General features: G+C 45.6%; 1 protein-coding gene across 1 annotated transcript; it reads left to right on the top strand.

Annotated features, from left to right (window-relative positions):
• The first annotated feature begins 971 nt into the window (after positions 1–971).
• On the top strand, positions 972–21,850 carry LOC108413992 (very long-chain acyl-CoA synthetase-like). The gene is made up of 10 exons (XM_017686727.2): positions 972–1,513; positions 5,597–5,806; positions 7,552–7,710; positions 8,901–9,025; positions 14,908–15,102; positions 16,952–17,042; positions 19,420–19,618; positions 19,827–19,924; positions 20,041–20,171; positions 20,620–21,850. The coding sequence occupies exons 1-10, from the start codon at positions 1,036–1,038 to the stop codon at positions 20,794–20,796; spliced, it is 1,863 nt and encodes a 620-aa protein (XP_017542216.1). The 5' UTR covers positions 972–1,035; the 3' UTR covers positions 20,797–21,850.
• Positions 21,851–22,021: the final 171 nt, after the last annotated feature.

The raw sequence follows: 22,021 nt of genomic DNA, 5'->3' as shown, positions 1-22,021 counted from the left end.
TGAGTGTGTGTATTTGTCTGTGTGTTAGTGTGTGTGTGAGTGTATTTGTGTGAGGGTGTGTGAGTGTGTGTGTGTTAGTGTGTGTGTGTTAGTGTGTGAGTGTGTGTGTGTTAGTGTGTGTATTTGTGTGTGTGAGTGTGTGTATTTGTGTGTGTGTGTGAGTGTGTATTTGTGTGTGTGTGTGTTAGTGTGTGTGTGTGTGTGTTAGTGTGTGTGTGAGTGTGTGTATTTGTGTGAGTGTGTGAGTGTGTGTATTTGTGTGAGTGTGTGTGTGTGTATTTGTGTGAGTGTGTGTGTGTATTTGTGTGAGGGTGTGTTAGTGTGTGAGTGTGCGTATTTGTGTGTGTGTGTTAGTGTGTGTGTGAGTGTGTATTTGTGTGTGTGTATGTGTTAGTGTGTGTGTGAGTGTGTGTATTTGTGTGTGTGTGTGAGTGTGTGTGTATTTGTCTGTGTGTGAGTGTGTGTGTGTGTGAGTGTGCTTATTTGTGTGTGTGTGTTAGTGTGTGTATTTGTGTGTGTGTGAGTGTGTGTGTGTGAGTGTGTGTATTTGTCTGTGTGTTAGTGTGAGTGTGTGTATTTGTGTGTGTGTGTGTGTGTGTGAGTGTGTGTGTATTTGTCTGTGTGTGAGTGTGTGTGTGTGTGAGTGTGCGTATTTGTGAGTGTGTGTGTGTGAGTGTGTGTGTATTTGTCTGTGTGTGAGAGTGTGTGTGTGTGAGTGTGTGTGTATTTGTCTGTGTGTTAGTGTGTGTTAGTGTGAGTGTGTGTATTTGTGTGTGTGTGTGTGAGTGTGTGTATTTGTGTATTTGTGTGAGTGTGTGAGTGAGTGAGTGTGTGTATTTGTGTGTGTGTGTGTGTGTGTTAGAGTGTGTGTGTGTGTGAGTGGTCAGGGCGGATTTGGGGGAATCTGTGTAAACAGCTCAGAGCGGGTTGGAGACCTGAACGCGCAGCTCAGCTCCGCCTTCACTCACGAGCCGTGTTTGTGCGCGCTCGCGCGGAGGGAAACCGCGCTGCTACCTCTCCGAGCTCGCGGGAATCATGCTCGCGCAGGTGTGCGCGGTGCTGTGCGGGCTGGCGGCGCTCGCGCTGCTGGTCAGAGCCCGTTTTCCTGACTTCTGGTCGGAGGTGTTTTATCTGAAGGACCTGCTGCTCGCGCTGGTCCGCGTTCTCTGGCGCCGGAGGCTCCGCCCCCCATTCCTGGCCGTGGACCGGTTCGAGGAGCAGGTCGCGCGCCAGCCCGGCGGGACGTTCCTCGTGTTTGAGCGGGAAACGTTCAGCTACAGCGCCGCCGACAGGCGCAGTAACCGCATTGCGCACGCGCTGCGGGCGCACTCGGCCCTGCGCGCGGGAGACACGGCGGCGCTCTTCCTGCCGAACGAGCCGGACTTCCTGTTCGCGTGGCTCGCGCTGGCCAAGCTGGGGTGCGCGGCCGCGCTGCTCAATGACAACATCCGGTCCGGCTCTCTGCTGCATTGTTTCCGGTGCAGCGGCGCCAAGGTGCTGATCACGAGCGCAGGTGAGTCGCCACGCCCAGGAGTTTCTGTTGTACTGGGAGGGGTTTCTGTTGTACTGGGAGGGGTTTTGGTTGTACTGGGAGGAGTTTTGGTTGTACTGGGAGGAGTTTTGGCTGTACTGGGAGGAGTTTTGGCTGTACTGGGAGGGGTCTGTTGTACTGGGAGGAGTTTCGGTTGTACTGGGAGGGGTTTTGGCTGTACTGGGAGGAGTTTCGGTTGTACTGGGAGGAGTTTTGGCTGTACTGGGAGGAGTTTCTGTTGTACTGGGAGGGGTTTCTGTTGTACTGGGAGGGGTTGTGGCTGTACTGGGAGGAGTTTCTGTTGTACTGGGAGGTGTTTTGGCTGTACTGGGAGGGGTTGTGGCTGTACTGGGAGGAGTTTCTGTTGTACTGGGAGGAGTTTTGGCTGTCGAACGTGTCTTGGAGGGACGGCTGTGTTTCCGCTGCTGTAACATGCAGCTCAGTTCTCCTCCTGAAGGGGTCCGAGTGGTCAGCCTGGTATCTGGTTTAAATGCTTCCTGGCTGCATTTACACTGCATGTTATTGTGGCTCATCCAGACATAATCCTGACCCTGACGACGCATGAAGTGACCCGCTGTAAATGGGGTCATGGTTCCTTTCCCCAAACTGCCCGTTCCAGGTCATTAAGGGCTTCTTAATCGCTCTCTGAGCTGGATCAGGTGTGCTGGATCAAGGACCCATGCAGCACTCTGGGTCGCCAGGAGCAGGATTAAGACTGGTTTAGGCTGAAGCTGAGGTGGCCTGAAGAAGCCCCGCCAAGCCCCCCGAAAGGGCAGAGACTCTGTCTGAACACGTTATAGATGTAGCCAGCGCTCGTAGACACTGACCACCTGCGTGCTTCATTGTAAACAGAGCACAATTAGTCCTGTTTAACTGGATTTAGTGCCAGATATTGAATAAAAATCAATATGATTGGATTTAGAACTACTAGAGCTTACCCTGCTGAAAAAAATCACAGGAACCATTAAAATCACAGAAACCAGTAAAATCACAGAAACCATTAAAATCACAGAAACCATTAAAATCACAGAAGCCATTAAAATCACAGAAACCAGTAAAATCACAGAAACCAGTAAAATCACAGAAACCATTAAAATCACAGAAACCAGTAAAATCACAGAAACCAGTAAAATCACAGAAACCAGTAAAATCACAGAAACCATTCAAAGTTTAGGCGGTGTAAAAGACTCTAAAACTAGTGGTCTGTAATGGTAACCATTAAGCCAATTTCTGTTAGAAAGTTTTTAATGCTAGTGGTTCTAAAGGCCTTTTTTCAGCAGGGGAATCATTTTGTTTTCTAATAGGAGCTAAAGGGTTACCATAAGATGCATCGAGTTTCCTGTAGAACACATTTAGATCCCTTTAGATGCATCTTCATACGTCAGTGGTCACCTGTTCAGTCATTAAGATCTCACAACCCATTAAAAACACACAAAACACATTACAAGATGCCAGGAACCCACAAAACACGGAATCCTTGCTCAGCAGGACGGCCAGTAAAAATAGAATAGAATTTACAACTATGTGTCTCTGTGTTCTGCACGCTGTGAAATTAGACCTCCATTTAACCCGACCCTGCAGTGAAACACCCACAGACATGCACACTAGTGAACACACACACACACACACACACACACACACACACACACTAGGGGGCAGTGAGCACACTTGCCCGGAGCGGTGGGCAGCCCTATCCATGGGCCCAGGGAGCAGCTGGGGGTTAGGTGTCCTGCTCAAGGGCACTTCAATCATGGACCGTCAGCCGAGGGGATCGAACCAGCGACCTTCCGGTCACAGGGCTGGTTCCCTGACCTCCAGCCCACGACTGCCCCATTCAACCCAAAACGTTCATCAACCCAAAATGAACCCAAAGCACAGATAAACGTTTACACGTCCACTGTTCTGGGGAAGAGAGTGCGTCCGTATAATAGAGGATGTGGGGCCGTCGTGGGCTGGAGGTTAGGCAACCAGAAGGTTCGATCCGGTTCGATCCCCTCAGCTGACAGCACATGACTGAGGTGTCCTTGAGCAAGACACCCAACCCCCAACTGCTCCCCGGGCGCTGCCCACTGCTCCGGGCAAGTGTCTTCACTGCCCTTCCTAATTTCAAGGGGCCTAAACTCTTTAACCGTCTCCTGTTTGGGTTATTTTAACTTCAGCTCCTCTTCATTTACCAGCCCTACATTTTCCACAGCTGTAAAAATGCAGGACTTCCTCAGAAATGCAGACTTTCTGACGAGGGTTCACGGCTAGGCTAGCACTAAGCCTACAGTCACAGAAAGCCTGTATGCAGTCTTTCAAACTTTAACCACATTCAGCTGATGGGTGAACACAGTGCAGGTTTTGTGCAGTGCTCACACCAATGACTGGAATTTGAACTATTTGACGGGTTAGTTTAACATTCCTAGCAGAAAGTCTGGCTCCCATATGGAAAAAAGAATATTCTGAGTGTATTTATCACATATATCTTAGTAATGTATAACAATGGCCAAAAACATTTTCTTAAATATATTGTTAAGTGAACTTATTTGTAATCGTTATGTGTTCAGTTGTAATAAAGGTTCCAGATGTAGGTCAACGGTACAGAGTTCTGTGATCTGCACCGTGCTTTACATTAACTACGTACGTCTACAATCAGACTCTCACACACAGTGTACTTCACATAAACAAGATATCAGATCAGCCCTGCATTTCACAGAGTATCAGTAGCTACAGCCCTCGCTTCTGTCCTGCTAAAGGACCATTAGATCAGATTTAACATGAAGAGACTGGAACACAAACTCATTTCTAAAGGAATCAGACAGTGAAGAGCATCAGACAGGATTCTGGAGACGTTCCTCCACTTTCAGATGGAGCTGATAAACTCATTTCTAAAGGAATCAGACAGTGAAGAGCATCAGACAGGATTCTGGAGATGTTCCTCCACTTTCAGATGGGCTGATAAACTCATTTCTAAAGGAATCAGACAGTGAAGTGCATCAGACAGGATTCTGGAGATGTTCCTCCACTTTCAGATGGAGCTTATAAACTCATTTCTAAAGGAATCAGACAGTGAAGAGCATCAGACAGGATTCTGGAGATGTTCCTCCACTTTCAGATGGGCTGATAAACTCATTTCTAAAGGAATCAGACAGTGAAGAGAATCAGACAGGATTCTGGAGATGTTCCTCCACTTTCAGATGGAGCTTATAAACTCATTTCTAAAGGAATCAGACAGTGAAGAGAATCAGACAGGATTCTGGAGATGTTCCTCCACTTTCAGATGGGCTGATAAACTCATTTCTAAAGGAATCAGACAGTGAAGAGCATCAGACAGGATTCTGGAGATGTTCCTCCACTTTCAGATGGAGCTGATAAACTCATTTCTAAAGGAATCAGACAGTGAAGAGCATCAGACAGGATTCTGGAGATGTTCCTACACTTTCAGATGGATTTGCTAAAATAAATTTTCAACCCCAATTCCAGTGAAGTTGGGACGTTGTGTAAAACATAAATAAAAACAGAAAACGATGATCTGCAAATCCTTTTCAACCGATATTCAACTGAATCCACTACAAAGACGAGATATTTAATGTTCAAACAGATAAACTTCATTGTTTTTTGTAAATATTCCCTCATTTTGAATTTGATGCCTGCAACACGTTCCAGAGAAGTTGGGACAGGGGCGTGTTTCCCACTGTGTTACATCACCTTTCCTTTAACACTCAATAAGCGTTTGGGAACTGAGGACACTGATTGTTGAAGCTTTGTAGGTGGAATTCTTTCCCATTTCCCAGTAGTGTGTGTGTTGTTTTCAGTAAATCTCCAAACCTGACTTGAATATGTTCCGTTCCATCGTTTGATTCTAATGAAGTATTGATTGATAAAGCAGGAGAGCTTTGGAAATGGTTAAGCACTCACGATCACAGTGCACTGTATTTTTATATTTATTCAAATGTCAGCGTTTATTTTAAACTCTCATTGCCCCCAACAACAGCTTCACGGTTCATCTTCTCCAGTGTGGTTGATGTTTATGATTGTTATTTGTTGATATTTGTGTTTGTTGTTGTTATGTATGCATTGCAGAGCTGCAGGGAGCAGTGCAGGAGATCATTGCACCTCTGATTGAGGATGAAGTGTGTGTGTTCGTGTTGGCGGCGGAGTGTGTGTCTGCACACATGCAGAGTCTGACTGAGAAAGTGGAGAATGTTCCAGACTCGCCCATCCCTCGCTCACTACGAGCTACAGTCACATTCAGCGACCCCGCAGTCTACATTTGTACATCTGGAACTACCGGTACATACATCACCATCACTTACAGTTCCATCTGTACAACAAGCAGCCGTATCGCCCCCTACGCTTCCTGTAGTGTATTACAGTCTGTCAGAGCGACTGTGTGGATCATATGAACATTATAGAGCTTTTTAAATGAAACAGTAGAAGCCGTATCGCCCCCTACGCTTCCTGTAGTGTATTACAGTCTGTCAGAGCGACTGTGTGGATCATATGAACATTATAGAGCTTTTTAAATGAAACAGTAGAAGCCGTATCGCCCCCTACGCTTCCTGTAGTGTATTACAGTCTGTCAGAGCGACTGTGTGGATCATATGAACATTATAGAGCTTTTTAAATGAAACAGTAGAAGCCGTATCGCCCCCTACGCTTCCTGTAGTGTATTACAGTCTGTCAGAGCGACTGTGTGGATCATATGAACATTATAGAGCTTTTTAAATGAAACAGTAGAAGCCGTATCGCCCCCTACGCTTCCTGTAGTGTATTACAGTCTGTCAGAGCGACTGTGTGGATCATATGAACATTATAGAGCTTTTTAAATGAAACAGTAGAAGCCGTATCGCCCCCTACGCTTCCTGTAGTGTATTACAGTCTGTCAGAGCGACTGTGTGGATCATATGAACATTATAGAGCTTTTTAAATGAAACAGTAGAAGCCGTATCGCCCCCTACGCTTCCTGTAGTGTATTACAGTCTGTCAGAGCGACTGTGTGGATCATATGAACATTATAGAGCTTTTTAAATGAAACAGTAGAAGCCGTATCGCCCCCTACGCTTCCTGTAGTGTATTACAGTCTGTCAGAGCGACTGTGTGGATCATATGAACATTATAGAGCTTTTTAAATGAAACAGTAGAAGCCGTATCGCCCCCTACGCTTCCTGTAGTGTATTACAGTCTGTCAGAGCGACTGTGTGGATCATATGAACATTATAGAGCTTTTTAAATGAAACAGTAGAAGCCGTGTCACCCCCTACGCTTCCTGTAGTGTATTACAGTCTGTCAGAGCGACTGTGTGGATCATATGAACATTATAGAGCTTTTTAAATGAAACAGTAGAAGCCGTGTCACCCCCTACGCTTCCTGTAGTGTATTACAGTCTGTCAGAGTGACTGTGTGGATCATATGAACATTATAGAGCTTTTTAAATGAAACAGTAGAAGCCGTATCGCCCCCTACGCTTCCTGTAGTGTATTACAGTCTGTCAGAGCGACTGTGTGGATCATATGAACATTATAGAGCTTTTTAACTCTCTTTTTTTTGTCATGTTTCAGTTTTTGATGTAATTTGAAAATGCCCTTTACATTAAGTGTAAATTTCATGTTGAGTGAACCAAAACAAATGATGTCTGTGTGTCTGCGTGTGTGTGTCTGTATTCTGTATGTGTTTGTGTGTGTGTGTCTGTACTCTGCGTGTGTGTGTGTGTGTGTCTGTACTCTGTGTGTGTGTGTGTGCGTGCGTGTGTGTGTGTCTGTACTCTGCGTGTGTGTGTATCTGTACTCTGTGTGTGTGTGTACTCTGCGTGTGTGTGTGTTTGTACTATGTGTGTGTGTGTGTCTGTACTCTGTGTGTGTGTGTGTGTGTGTGTGTGTGTCTGTACTCTGTGTGTGTGTGTGTGCGTGCGTGTGTGTGTGTCTGTACTCTGCGTGTGTGTGTGTTTGTACTATGTGTGTGTGTGTGTGTGTGTCTGTACTCTGTGTGTGTGTGTGTGTGTGTGTGTGTGTACTCTGTGTGTGTGTGTGTGTGTGTAGGTCTCCCTAAAGCAGCAGTGCTGAGTCAGAATCGTCTCTTGGCTGCTCTGGCTGTGTTGGCGTCTATAGGCGTGACAGGCAGTGATGTCGTCTACGTGACCCTCCCACTTTACCACACAGCCGGCTTCCTCGTTGGCTTCATCGCCTCTGTGGAGACAGGTGAGTGTAGACTCGGCGAGACTCACTGGCTTTTCAAAACCGCATGCGAATCTCAGAGACTGAAAGCTTGACTCATGCTCGTATCTCAGAGACTCGACTTGAAATTGAAACTCAGATTTCGAGACTTAACTTGGACTCACATCTTAGGCACTCAAGACTCAGCTTGGACTCAGCCCTTACAGACTCGAGACTCGACTCGGACTTTGCACATCAGAGACTTGACTCGGGCTCAAACCTCAGAGACTCACATCTCAACTCAGACTCACATCTCTGACTCAGAGCCTTTCCCTAGAGACGCAAGATTTGACTCAGGCTCCCACCTCAGAGACTCCAGATCCGACTCAGGCTCCCACCTCAGAGACTCCAGATCCGACTCAGGCTCCCACCTCAGAGACTCCAGATCCGACTCAGGCTCCCACCTCAGAGACTCCAGATCCGACTCAGGCTCCCACCTCAGAGACTCCAGATCCGACTCAGGCTCCCACCTCAGAGACTCCAGATCCGACTCAGGCTCCCACCTCAGAGACTCCAGATCCGACTCAGGCTCCCACCTCAGAGACTCCAGATCCGACTCAGGCTCCCACCTCAGAGACTCCAGATCCGACTCAGATTCCCACCTCAGAGACTCCAGATCCGACTCAGGCTCCCACCTCAGAGACTCCAGATCCGACTCAGATTCCCACCTCAGAGACTCCAGATCCGACTCAGGCTCCCACCTCAGAGACTCCAGATCCGACTCAGATTCCCACCTCAGAGACTCCAGATCCGACTCAGGCTCCCACCTCAGAGACTCCAGATCCGACTCAGATTCCCACCTCAGAGACTCCAGATCCGACTCAGGCTCCCACCTCAGAGACTCCAGATCCGACTCAGATTCCCACCTCAGAGACTCCAGATCCGACTCAGGCTCCCACCTCAGAGACTCCAGATCCGACTCAGATTCCCACCTCAGAGACTCCAGATCCGACTCAGGCTCCCACCTCAGAGACTCCAGATCCGACTCAGATTCCCACCTCAGAGACTCAAGACTTGACTTGGACTCCCATCCTGCATGTGATAAAACATCGTGCATCAACTGCTCTCACACGTTTGTAATCGAGTCACAGACATTAGCTTGCTGTTTCCTCTGTATATATCCTGTGATCATTCTTTAATAATTAACTCTTTAATAACATTTTTCTGTGTGTGAGGTTCCAAAATAATCCTAAAGAGGAAGTTCTCAGTGTCTCAGTTTTGGAAGGACTGCAGGAAGCACAACGTGACGGTGATCCAGTACATCGGAGAGACCATGCGCTACCTCTGTAACACACCCAAGGTAACACACTACTCTCCCACACACACACACACACACACACACACACACTCCATGAAGACTCCATCAGATACACAGAGGTCCTGAAATATCACTTCTCTGAATGTCACTCCAAAATGTAACGTCCTCTGATCTACAGCAGAGTTCACTGCAGGACTCCCGGATCTCCGCAGCCCGAGAGCAGCGCTGGCGCCCATTTCACACTCAGATCACGTTACAGGAGGATCACTGAGAGGCTTTCGTCTCATTCGCTTCAGATGCTGATTCTAAAGCGGCTTTTCAGAAATCCTGGCTCTGCCTCAGATTCCTGAAAATAGTCTGATCACAAACACATTTCTACTGACGTTCTAACCAAACTGCCTGAGCTGAACCGTTCAGCTCACTGAACCTGCCTAACGGAACCGTTCGGCTCACTGAACCTGCCCAACGGAACCGTTCGGCTCACTGAACCTGCCTAACGGAACCGTTCGGCTCACTGAACCTGCCTAACGGAACCGTTCAGCTCACTACACCTGCCTAACGGAACCGTTCAGCTCACTGAACCTGCCTAACGGAACCGTTCAGCTCACTGAACCTGCCTAACGGAACCGTTCGGCTCACTAAACCTGCCTAACGGAACCGTTCAGCTCACTGAACCTGCCTAACGGAACCGTTCGGCTCACTAAACCTGCCTAACGGAACCGTTCAGCTCACTACACCTGCCTAACAGAACCGTTCAGCTCACTGAACCCGCCTAACGGAACCGTTCAGCTCACTAAAACTAATCAAAACATTACTTACTTATTTATCTACCCAAACTAGTGTCTGTATAAACGTGTATTACATTATGACACTGATACTGTATCTGAACGTCACTACACACAGCCAATGAACCGTCTATTACTTTCCTTTCACTGTGAACACTCCCTCTGTGTGTGTGTGTGTGTAGTGAGAGTGTGTAGTGAGAGTGTGTAGTGAGAGTGTGTAGTGAGAGTGTGTAGTGAGAGTGTGTAGTGAGAGGGTAGTGAGTGTAGTGTGTGTAGTGAGAGTGTGTAGTGAGTGGGTAGTGAGTGTAGTGTGTGTAGTGAGAGTGTGTAGTGAGTGTGTGTAGTGTGTAGTGAGTGTGTGTAGTGAGTGTGTGTAGTGAGTGTAGTGTGTAGTGAGAGTGTGTAGAGTATGTGTGTGTGTGTGTGTAGTGAGTGTGTAGTGTGTGTGTGTAGTGAGGGTGTGTAGAGTGTGGTGTGAGTGTGTAGTGAGTGTGTGTAGTGAGTGTGTGTAGTGAGTGTGTGTGTGTGTAGTGAGAGTGTGTGTGTGTAGTGAGTGTGTAGTGTGTAGTGAGTGTGTAGTGAGAGTGTGTAGTGAGAGTGTGTGTGTGTAGTGAGTGTGTAGTGAGGGTGTGTAGTGTGAGTGTGTAGTGAGTGTGAGTGTGTAGTGAGTGTGTGTGTGTAGTGAGAGTGTGTAGTGTGTAGTGAGGGTGTGTAGTGTGTAGTGAGAGTGTGTAGTGAGTGTGAGTGTGTAGTGAGTGTGTGTGTGTAGTGTGTAGTGAGTGTGTAGTGAGTGTGTAGTGAGAGTGTGTGTGTGTAGTGAGTGTGTAGTGAGGGTGTGTAGTGTGAGTGTGTAGTGAGTGTGAGTGTGTAGTGAGTGTGTGTGTGTAGTGAGAGTGTGTAGTGTGTAGTGAGAGTGTGTGTGTGTAGTGTGTGTGTAGTGAGGGTGTGTAGTGTGTAGTGAGTGTGAGTGTGTAGTGTGTAGTGAGTGTGTAGTGTGTAGTGAGAGTGTGTAGTGAGTGTGTGTAGTGAGTGGGTAGTGAGTGTAGTGTGTGTAGTGAGAGTGTGTAGTGAGTGTGTGTAGTGTGTAGTGAGTGTGTGTAGTGAGTGTGTGTAGTGAGTGTAGTGTGTAGTGAGTGTGTGGAGTGTGTAGTGTGTGTGTGTGTAGTGAGAGTGTGTAGTGTGTAGAGAGTGTGTAGTGTGTAGTGAGTGTGTAGTGAGAGTGTGTAGTGTGTAGTGAGAGTGTGTAGAGTGTGTGTGTGTGTAGTGAGTGTGTAGTGTGTGTGTGTAGTGAGGGTGTGTAATGTGTAGTGAGAGTGTGGTGTGAGTGTGTAGTGAGTGTGTGAGTGTGTAGTGAGTGTGTGTAGTGAGTGTGAGTGTGTAGTGAGTGTGTGTGTGTGTAGTGAGAGTGTGTGTGTGTAGTGAGTGTGTAGTGTGTAGTGAGAGTGTGTAGTGTGTAGTGAGAGTGAGTGTGTAGTGAGGGTGTGTAGTGAGAGTGTGTAGTGAGTGTGAGTGTGTAGTGAGTGTGTGTGTGTAGTGAGAGTGTGTAGTGTGTAGTGAGAGTGTGTGTGTGTAGTGTGTGTGTAGTGAGGGTGTGTAGTGTGTAGTGAGAGTGTGTAGTGAGTGTGAGTGTGTAGTGTGTAGTGAGTGTGTGTGTGTAGTGAGAGTGTGTAGTGTGTAGTGAGTGTGTAGTGTTGTATCACTCGGGGGAGCGAGAGCAGCTGTCACCCTTCCAGTGGCTGTGACCCCGAGCACACAGCCGGCTGGTAAAGGACAGTTCCAGGATAAGTGAGTTCATCCTCCGGTGTGAGGATCCGGCACAAGTTGTTAGCAAAGCTGAAGCAGTTGTGTTCTTTCATTGTTCTAGATAACAGTGTGTCATCGCGAGTCAGAAACCACATAGCCAAGCCTGTTAGAGGTGCCGAGCAGCTCCACACAGTGTGAGGAGAGCCTGTGAGGATTTATGGCCGCATGTCAACTGAGAGGTTTAGGTGGAAACATCTGTTACGTCCTTCAAGCCGTGTCACTTCAACATCAAGCGCCCAAAGAACCGGAAGTTTTTGAGCCTCTAAGCAGGACTGGGAGTGTCCGTCTGTGCGTGAGGTGCTGTTTGTGTCTAAATTCAGGGAAACCTGGATAATTCTATAGTCTGTGTTGCTGCGCAAGATGTTTGCGTGCTACCCTGTAATTTCCAGTCCTCTGGTCCTGGTGAATTGTCAAACTACACATTTATTTATGTTAATTCTAGTGTAAAAGCTGTTTAAGGACCTTTAATGTGCCGCAGCCAAATAAACGTTTGCTGCTCTAACAGCACTGATAGAGTTCAGCCTGCAGGACGGGCTTGATCCGCCTCCAGACTGTAGCAGCATTGGCAGCAGTGATTTCTGTCCTCTGTCAGGTCAGAGGGGTCACAGTGGGGATGTACAGGATGGGTTTTGGCATGCGGGGTGCGGCCCGGACGTCTTTTGGGGCTGAAACCGAATCTCGGGGCAGCATGTGGTCTTTGGCCTTAAGGCGTCATGTGATCACGGTGTCAGGCGGGAATCTATGAGTCGTGATCTGGGAATAGAGTTGCCTTTACTTAGAAACACCAAGTACACATACGTACACCACGAAACCCAATCACCTTGCTGCATTCCTGAAGGACTCCACCAGTTCATGTTTCCTGTTGTACTGTAAAGTTCTCCACTCTAATTAAGTGTGCTGAAATTACGTCCCACCATGTAGTAATAATCATAACTATATTTACATTATACAGCACCTTTCAAATCAAATCAAATCACATTTACTGTCACATCACATTTACACAGGTGGTGGAAAGTGAGTGAAAATCTTAGGTGCGTAGCCCCCTTATAGGATTTAAATACAAAATAATATATAAATAATAATAAGAGAAAGAAACGGACACACACCGACTCTGAATACACACATACACACCATATACACCAGTACTGCACTATTCCAACAGACAGATGTACAGTAATAAGCTCTGGAATAAAACTATGAACGTGCTGCTCGGAGTCCGAGTGCGCCGTGAGTGTGAGGGAGGTAACAGATGAGCTGCAGGTTCTCGGGGACAGAACACTGATAGAGAATCCGCCAGACTGTCCAGGATGTGGACAGAAGGCGCAGAAGATAGTCTGTATGTGTGAGTGCAGATCTGCTGGATTGAAGGTACGGAGGATCTGTTGGTGTGGATTAGATCTGGTTTGTCCATGGGGATCATCATGATGGTGACTCTGAGGTGCAGTGACAGGCCTGTAGACCGATAACCCAGCACTACTGGCTGTTCAGCAGCCTGACGGCCCGGAGGGAAGAAACCGTCTCGGAACCGGTCGGTTCTGGACTTTATGCTTCTGTACCTCCTCCTGCTCAGCAGCAGTGAGAACAGACAGTGGCTTGGGAGGGTGGAGTCCTTCAGAATCCTCCTGGTCTCAGATATAAAAATACAGCCTGCTTTGAAGTGTATGTAAATAAAATATTAAAACAGTAAATAAAACTGTGTATAATACAAAGCAGTGGTGAACCATGACTACTAGAGCAAGGAACCATGACTATTAGAGCAAGGAACCATGACTATTAGAACAGGGAACCATGACTATTAGGGCAGAGAACTTAGTTTAGAGCCAAAACTCAATGATGCTAATTTCCACTAGTGCCCTTGTAGAGTTCTGCCATGGGTCCACCACTGTTCTGGATTAACCACAGAGCTTGTAACAGTATCTACACTCTTAAAAAGATGCTTGTTCAAGGGTTCTTTAATGAAGACAATGGTTTTATATAGAACCATGATCACTTAAAGAACCTTTTGCATGTTTAAATGGTTCTTTGTATGATAAAATGACTCTTCGGGTTGATGGAATATGTGTTACATATGGATCCATATAGCACCAAAAAAGGCTTCTTCCATTGTTACAATGTCAATTTTGTAACAACAGCAGAACCCTTTTTCAAAAAGGTTCTATACAGAATCGTATACAACAAATTCTGTCAATCTGAAGCACCATTTTATCAAACAAAGAACCATTTAAGCATGCAAATGGTTCTTTAAGAGTTCATGATTTTATATAGAACCATTGTCTTTACTAAAGAACACTTGAAGAACCATCTTTTTAAGAGTGTAGCAGTTTTACAGTGACTAAGTAAAAAGTTCCGACTGCCACTGTTTTCCATTCCTAGCAACTACCTGGAACACTACTTAGACTACAGTTCATATTCACAGTCAGTGACGTATCTAGAACATCCAGAAGGACTAGAGTGACATTTCTGTTTCCACCCATCAAAGCAGGATTGGTTGGTTCCTCTGTCACGTCCTATTATGTTGGTACCTAATCTAGTGTGAAATGTGTAAACACAGAGAGAACAATCCTGATTGGACCTTTTTCTGTTGGGCATTTCAAGATTTTAACCCTTTTGTTTCCAGTCAAAACTTTACAAAACTGAGTTGCTGAGTTTCAAATAAAATGAACAAAGGCCGTCTCTGAAGACTCTGAAGACTCCGGGAGTTCCTCACTGACAAAAAGAGCATAACTTAGATAAAAAGATAAAGCAGTAAAGCTTTAGAATAACAAATGGAATCAATTTTAATATTAGAGAAATTAGATACGTCTTCTAAGCCGCTTCTCCCTCATGGCTGAGGGGGGGTGGGGGGTGGTGTGCTGGAGCCTATCCCAGCTGTCATCGGGCGGAAGGCAGGACACAGCCTGTGCAGGTCGCCAGTCCATCACAGGGCAGACAGACAGACACAGACGGTCACTCACACCTAGGTGCAGTTTAGCACGTCCAACTGGCCTGACTGCATGTCTTTGGACTGTGGGGGGAAACCGGAGAACCCGGAGGAAACCCACGCAGACACAGGGAGAACATGCAAACTCCACACAGAGAGGACCCCGGTCACCCGGCCGGGGAATCGAACCCAGGGCCTTCTTGCTGGGAGGCGACAGCGCCACCCACCACGCCACCGTGCCGCCCAGATCAGATACTAAAGAATATTTAAAACAGTGGAAGTTTTTGGTGTTTTTTGTGTATAAAATAACTTGTTTATATGTAAAAATACATATGTAAAATGTATGATGTGCTGGCTGGGTCCTGCTTTCCTATTGGCTTCTCTTACAGCTTGTTTATTTATCTGTTTATCTGCAGATGGAGAATGATAAAGAGCACAGAGTGCGTCTGGCCATTGGGAACGGCCTGAGAGCGGATGTGTGGAAAGAATTCCTTACCAGGTTTGGGAAGATTAAAGTGAGAGAGTTTTATGCGTCTACAGAGGGAAACGTGGGCTTCTTTAATTACACGGGAAAGATCGGAGCCGTCGGACGGGTCAGCTTCCTGCACAGAGTGAGACTTTTATCTGTTCCCATTTGGAAACAAACTGCTTTGTACTTAGATTTTCCTGCATCCAGGGTATCACTGGATCCTCTTCAGGAGCGTGTTTAATAGATCAGATGTGACAGTCCACAGTACGTATTACACAGACCGATCTTGTCCAACAGACAGCCACAGAAGCCTCATGGCCCCATCAGATGTTCGCTGTGACTCCGAGTGACGGTGTAATTTGTTGGTTTCAAAGCTTCACATGAAGAAAACTCTTCGTTTTGGTTTATTCGGGGTTTTGACAACATTATTTGTCATATTTAAAATCAGTTTGGTTAAATATCTACAGGAGCCAGTTTTTCCAGTTAAAAAACCGATAGCCAGTGCCCTCCAAGAAGTGCCACCACGGCCAACTCGGGGGCTGCGGCCTTCAGTTTGAAAACCTCTGATGAAGATATCAGAACCACCAGAACGCGTTTGATAGGTCGGTGACGCAGGCAGAAATATCTTAGTGGGTAGAGTAGAGCCTGACAGCAGAGCAGTCATCACATCTGTATTACTCACATTAACAAGAATCCTGGATTTATATAAACCCCAGCTAAACCGCTGTAGGCTGAATGGGTGGGGCTAAACTGCTGTAGCTGAATGTGTGGGGCTAAACTGCTGTAGCTGAATGGGTGGGGCTAAACTGCTGTAGCTGAATGGGTGGGGTAAACTGCTGTAGCTGAATGGTGGAGCTAAACTGCTGTAGCTGAATGGGTGGGGTAAACTGCTGTAGCTGAATGGGTGGAGCTAAACTGCTGTAGCTGAATGGGCGGGGCTAAACTGCTGTAGCTGAATGGTGGAGCTAAACTGCTGTAGCTGAATGGGTGGGGCTAAACTGCTGTAGGCTGAATGGGTGGGGCTAAACTGCTGTAGGCTGAATGGGTGGAGCTAAACTGCTGTAGCTGAATGGGCGGGGCTAAACTGCTGTAGCTGAATGGTGGAGCTAAACTGCTGTAGCTGAATGGGTGGGGCTAAACCACTGTCGCTGAATGGGTGGAGCTAAACTGCTGTAGGCTGAATGGGTGGAGCTAAACCGCTGTAGCTGAATGGGTGGAGCTAAACCGCTGTAGCTGAATGGGTGGGACTAAACCGCTGTAGCTGAATGGGTGGGGCTAAACTGCTGTAGCTGAATGGGAGGGGCTAAACTGCTGTAGCTGAATGGGTGGGGCTAAACTTAGTGAATGGGCATATGGTTCACTTGATGTCACAGAAACAAGTCATTTATACTGTTTTTGCAGTTTTGTTCTCATATACAGTTCTCATGCTCTGTGTGGCGAGTGAATGTTTTAAAACAATGGTTACATATAAACAAAGGAAACACATTTTTCTATGATATAGGCCCTTTAAACACCAACTAATCTTCTTAGGCTAAAGTATTTATGCATGTGCACCGTAGACATGAGTAAATGCTTGTTCACCATTTCTATCCTACCTTTGATGACTTTATTTAGATATTGTATTTTTTTAGCTATTGTACTAAAAGAGCACAATACAACTTAATGTTTCATACGTTCGTTTTTAGCTCCAAAAATGTGTAGGAAATAAGATGCTTCTGACAACAACTGGAGCTTCAAATTCAAAATGATGGAACGTTTGTTAGCAATGGTTGCTAAGCAGCGATTGTAGGGCTGAGAAAAGAACCATCAGAATTACTTTATCTGACCGTTAACTGACAAACTAATGCAGCTGTGGTAGTGTCATGATATTAATATGGAAATCAGTCCAGTAAATGAAGTAAACAGTGTAACCATGGAAATGGGTGTTGATTGATTTGATGAGTGTGGGTAAACTGTTCTTTCAGAGTGGTGGTTTAATTGTGTTTTTTCAGAAGCTGTTCCCATTCGCTTTGATTAAATATGACACAGAGAGAGATGAACCCGTCAGAGACGCTAACGGCAGGTGCATCAAGGTCTCTACAGGTCAGAAGATCAATCAGTTTTCACACTACACACATACAGATATTGAAGACAGCTGGACTTTCTTCTTTACCTTCAGCACTGCACAAAAGTCCATCATGAAAAAGACTATTCATTTACTTACTTTTCAGCTAAAACAGATTTTAAAATTGGATTCCTAACAACACCTGGAAGACCTGGTAGGCACCAAAACTGCCCCCATCAGATAAACAGCACTTCCATCTTTGAGAGAGAGGAGAAAATCAAGGTTTAGTCCTGCTTCAAATTAATTAAAAGCTGGATAAACATCTCCCTCATATGGCTGTTTTTCAGAACTGATATCACCATCCTGCACATAATGTAAAGTTTCTTTACCTGTTTATACCTGAACACCATGACAGGAGTGACTGTGACAACAGGAGGAGGACAAGAGATGCAAGAGGGATATAATGTTCAGGCAGCCTGCTAGGCCACCTCTGGCTGCTAGGAGGAGCTAGAGAGCCAGAGCTGAGTAATTACAGCTGAGTGGTAGCAATTGTGGGCATCCTACTTAAGGCCTGCACACACACTGCTCGATGCTCAGTCTTGAGTTCTCTTTGCCACGTACAGGATGCTTTGACTCAGCTGGTGAATCCGGTGTCTCTCAAGTTTCGAACCTTTTCCTCTAGTCGATTCCCAGCGTAAGTATGTAAAAAAAACACTTGAATCTTCTCTCACCTTCTGCATTTAGGGAGAAACAAGAGTGAGATTAAATAAGGGAGTGTCAATAACAAACCCCTCTCTTAGCCTTGGATACATTCCAAAAACTCTTAAACGATCAGTAATTAGACCGCTGATTTAAGAAAGATAACCTTGATCCCTGAGAAGTATCAAATTATAGACCTATCTCGAATCTCCCCTTTATATCTAAGATCTAAGTTCCTGTTTGTATAGGAATCATATACATGAAAGTATATGTATATTCAGTATATTCAGTCTGGTTTTAGGCGACATCACAGTACAGAGACAGCACTAGCAAAAATTGTAAATCATCTTTTATTATTCTCCGAGAAAGGAATTGTGTCTTTGCTAGTCATTTGACACAATAGACCACTCTATATTACTAGATAGACTAGGGTAACAGGAAGAGCCTGGTTCTGATCTTATCTCACTGATTGATATGAGTTTGTTAATGTAAAGGGTAAATCGTTTGTTCTTGCAAAAGTAAAGTATGGTGTTCCACAAGGCTCTGTTTTAGGACCTATATTATTCACAATATATATGCTACCACTGGGCACCATTATCAGTAAACACGGCATAAATTTCCACTGCGATGCCGACGACACTCAGTTATATATATCAAGCGAACCGGATGATAAAATGAAACTTAGCAAGATTGAGGACTGTGTAAAAGACATAAAAGACTGGATGTCTAGTAACTTTCTGCTACTTAACTTGGATAAAACAGAGGTTCTGCTTCTTGGTCCAAAAGCAGCTAGAAACAGACTGTCTAACTCAACACTTTAACTTAATAGTTTCTCAGTTGCATCAAGCTCAGGATATGGGCCCTTTAAAGTACCCAAATGCAAGCATACGTTTTGATTTATTACTCTAATAGCTGTAGGATTTACTCATTAGCTAAATAAAATGTCATGAGAAAAAGTAACAACTCCCAAAATGTTCTGATGGTTTTTGGTCTGAGTTCATGATCCATCAATGAACACGAGCTCAGTGGCCACACTGTAAGATAAACAGCTTCACCTCAGAGCTATACGGAAGCCTCAGTGCAGTGTGAATGGAGTTCTTCTCCAGACCTTCCTTCTCCAGGCCTTCACCACTTGAGGCCCAGTCCCATTTCTTCTTTTTACCCCACCCCTTGTTTTCGGTTGACTGAGGGTTTGATCCGCAGTACCTATGACCAGTTACTTTCCTTGTTTTCTTCAATTCCCCTTTTCTTTTTATATTTACCCTGACCCTGCACTCAAGCCCATCCCTTGTTGGCTGCCAAGTGGTCCATCGCTTAGCTCTCCCAACTATGAATGTAAGAGTCAATTCTCCCTAAGGGTGAATCCCCCTTAGGTGCTGTAACATGGTGTGAGGATGGTGTGGAGTCCCAAGCCCCGCCTCGCTGTTCCACAGCAAGATCACAATGTTAGACCTGATGTTCAGTCTTGGTGGCTGAGTTGCGGTGATGTAGAGGCACAGCAGCATGCTTTTTCTTTCCCTCTTAGGTTAGGTGCTCGCGTTGTCCTCATACCTCTCATATCTGTAGTCCTTCTCCCACCCTCTCTCATGGCTGTTGCCCTCTTCACATCCTGTCTCGTGACTGTTATCCTCCTCCTGTCATCACTCGTGTCTGACGTCCAGGCACAGGGTTCAGGCTGTGGTTCACCTGCGGTTTTCTCTGTGAACATGTGTGCAGGTGAAACTGGTCTCCTGGTGGTGAAGATAACGAAGCTGGCTCCATTTGTGGGCTATGCGGGGAATCCGGAGCAGACGGAGAAGAAGAGACTGCGGGATGTTTTCCAGCCGGGAGATGTTTACTTCAACAGTGGAGACCTGCTGAAGATCGACCACAACAACTTCATCTACTTCCAGGATCGAGTCGGAGACACCTTCAGGTAGAGTTCAGACTCATGAAAGTCTCCCCATGTTTCCCGACATCGTATATTATCTCATATTCCTCAATGGGATACTCATTTAGAACACAGTCCAGAGTTTACAGGCCTAATTTGTGTTTCTGTGTTTTATCGTAAAGCCACATGGTCGTTTATTTTACCAAACTGCTTTAATGATCTGCTGTGTTTATATGGTGGGTTTTGAGTTTAGGTGGAAAGGAGAAAACGTCGCCACGACTGAAGTCTCAGACATCATCAGTCAGTTGGATTTCATTAAAGAGGGAAACATTTACGGAGTTCAGGTTCCAGGTATGAGAACAAACATCTTACACAAACACTGAGCTTAATCTGTAAAAGACATATGACCAGGTTTTTGTGTGTGTGTGTGTGTGTGTGTGTGTGTGTGTGTGTGTGTGTGTGTGTAGGTCAGGAGGGACGAGTCGGGATGGCGGCAGTGACGATAAAAGAGGGGGCGGAGTTTGACGGCACAAAAATGTTCAACCACATCACAAAACACCTACCAAGCTATGCGCAACCACGCTTCCTACGAATACAGGTAAAATTACCAACAGGTACACACACTCATCATCATCACCATCATCTTTTATTTATATAGCGCCTTTCCCATGCTCAAGGACGCTTTAGAATCAATACATAACCAACAGCACAGAACACCCAGAACACCCAGAACACCCAGAGCACCCAGAGCACCCAATCCCAAGCGGCCGGTCCAGGCCACATAATAGCCGCGATGCAGTGTCACACAAACAGCCAGTCCAATAAGCCCCGAGCTACAGCTTGGAAACCGCTCTCAGCCAGTATCTCAGTGGATATGACGGAAAACGTCTCAGGCAAACAAAACAAACACACAAACAACACGAAACAAACAGAAAACCGATGTGAAGCGGCAGCCGCGCTGCACCAGCGAACTAACAGCCGAACACACATTACTTTTTTTATCAGTAAATAAATAAACGTGATGTGTGCTTATTTCTCCTTTGTAGAGCACGGTGGAGGTGACAGGGACGTTTAAGCAGGTGAAGAAGAAGCTGGTGGAGGAAGGTTTTGACCCCGCTGGAATCTCGGAGCCGCTTTATTTCCTGAGTGCGCAAGAGCGGAGATACATTCCTCTAACAGAACCCCTCTATACCAGCATCGCTACAGGCAGCGTCAGACTGTAACACAGAAAGCGCTCTGATTACAGATTAGATTCACTGTACAGACGATTTGATATTTTAACTTCAAGCGCAGGAAACCATAAATTGGTGTTCTTGCTAATTGGTTTAATCTTGCTCCCGGTGGCCTCCAAATACGTGTACAAGGTACATGCTGTGAATAACTGTCCAATGACAAACGAATGGCTGATGCATTTTGCCAAAAATTTCAGTGTAAACTGGACGGTCCTAATTTTCGGTAAAGCTTATCCAAAGCACAAAGCTGAAGCAGTTTGCCCCGCCCGAACAGCTTTAACCACACCATGTTCTTCCACAGTCTCTTTTTTCAAGCCAGAGAATCTTACAATGAGAAAGTTTTCCATGAAGTGAAAGCTGAAAGTAAAAGTTTACTGCTAAGTAAAAGCTAACCACCAAGCGATAGTTTACTGCTAAGTAAAAGCTGACCACCAAGCGAAAGTTTACTGCTAAGTAAAAGCTAACCACCAAGCGATAGTTTACTGCTAAGTAAAAGCTAACCACCAAGCGATAGTTTACTGCTAAGTAAAAGCTGACCACCAAGCGAAAGTTTACTGCTAAGTAAAAGCTAACCACCAAGCGATAGTTTACTGCTAAGTAAAAGCTGACCACCAAGCGAAAGTTTACTGCTAAGTAAAAGCTAACCACCATTCAAAAGTTTACTGCTAAGTAAAAGCTAACCACCAAGCAAAAGTTTACTGCTAAGTAAAAGCTAACCACCAAGCGATAGTTTACTGCTAAGTAAAAGCTAACCACCAAGCGAAAGTTTACTGCTAAGTAAAAGCTAACCACCAAGCGATAGTTTACTGCTAAGTAAAAGCTAACCACCAAGCGATAGTTTACTGCTAAGTAAAAGCTAACCACCAAGCGATAGTTTACTGCTAAGTAAAAGCTGACCACCAAGCGAAAGTTTACTGCTAAGTAAAAGCTAACCACCATTCAAAAGTTTACTGCTAAGTAAAAGCTAACCACCAAGCAAAAGTTTACTGCTAAGTAAAAGCTAACCACCAAGCGATAGTTTACTGCTAAGTAAAAGCTAACCACCAAGCGATAGTTTACTGCTAAGTAAAAGCTAACCACCAAGCGATAGTTTACTGCTAAGTAAAAGCTAACCACCAAGCGATAGTTTACTGCTAAGTAAAAGCTAACCACCAAGCGATAGTTTACTGCTAAGTAAAAGCTAACCACCAAGCGAAAGTTTACTGCTAAGTAAAAG

This window comes from Pygocentrus nattereri, chromosome 7 (genome assembly GCF_015220715.1).
Source record: "Pygocentrus nattereri isolate fPygNat1 chromosome 7, fPygNat1.pri, whole genome shotgun sequence".
NCBI classification, from domain to species: Eukaryota; Metazoa; Chordata; class Actinopteri; order Characiformes; family Serrasalmidae; genus Pygocentrus; species Pygocentrus nattereri.
This window is presented reverse-complemented; position numbering and strand designations above follow the sequence as displayed.

Coding starts and splice junctions, on each gene's coding strand:
- LOC108413992 (XM_017686727.2), top strand. CDS start 1,036: ATGCTCGCGCAGGTGTGCGCGGTGCTGTGCGGGCTGGCGGCGCTCGCG. Junction 1,514..5,596: donor GGTGCTGATCACGAGCGCAG/GTGAGTCGCCAC, acceptor TATGCATTGCAG/AGCTGCAGGGAGCAGTGCAG. Junction 7,711..8,900: donor CATCGCCTCTGTGGAGACAG/GTGAGTGTAGAC, acceptor TCTGTGTGTGAG/GTTCCAAAATAATCCTAAAG.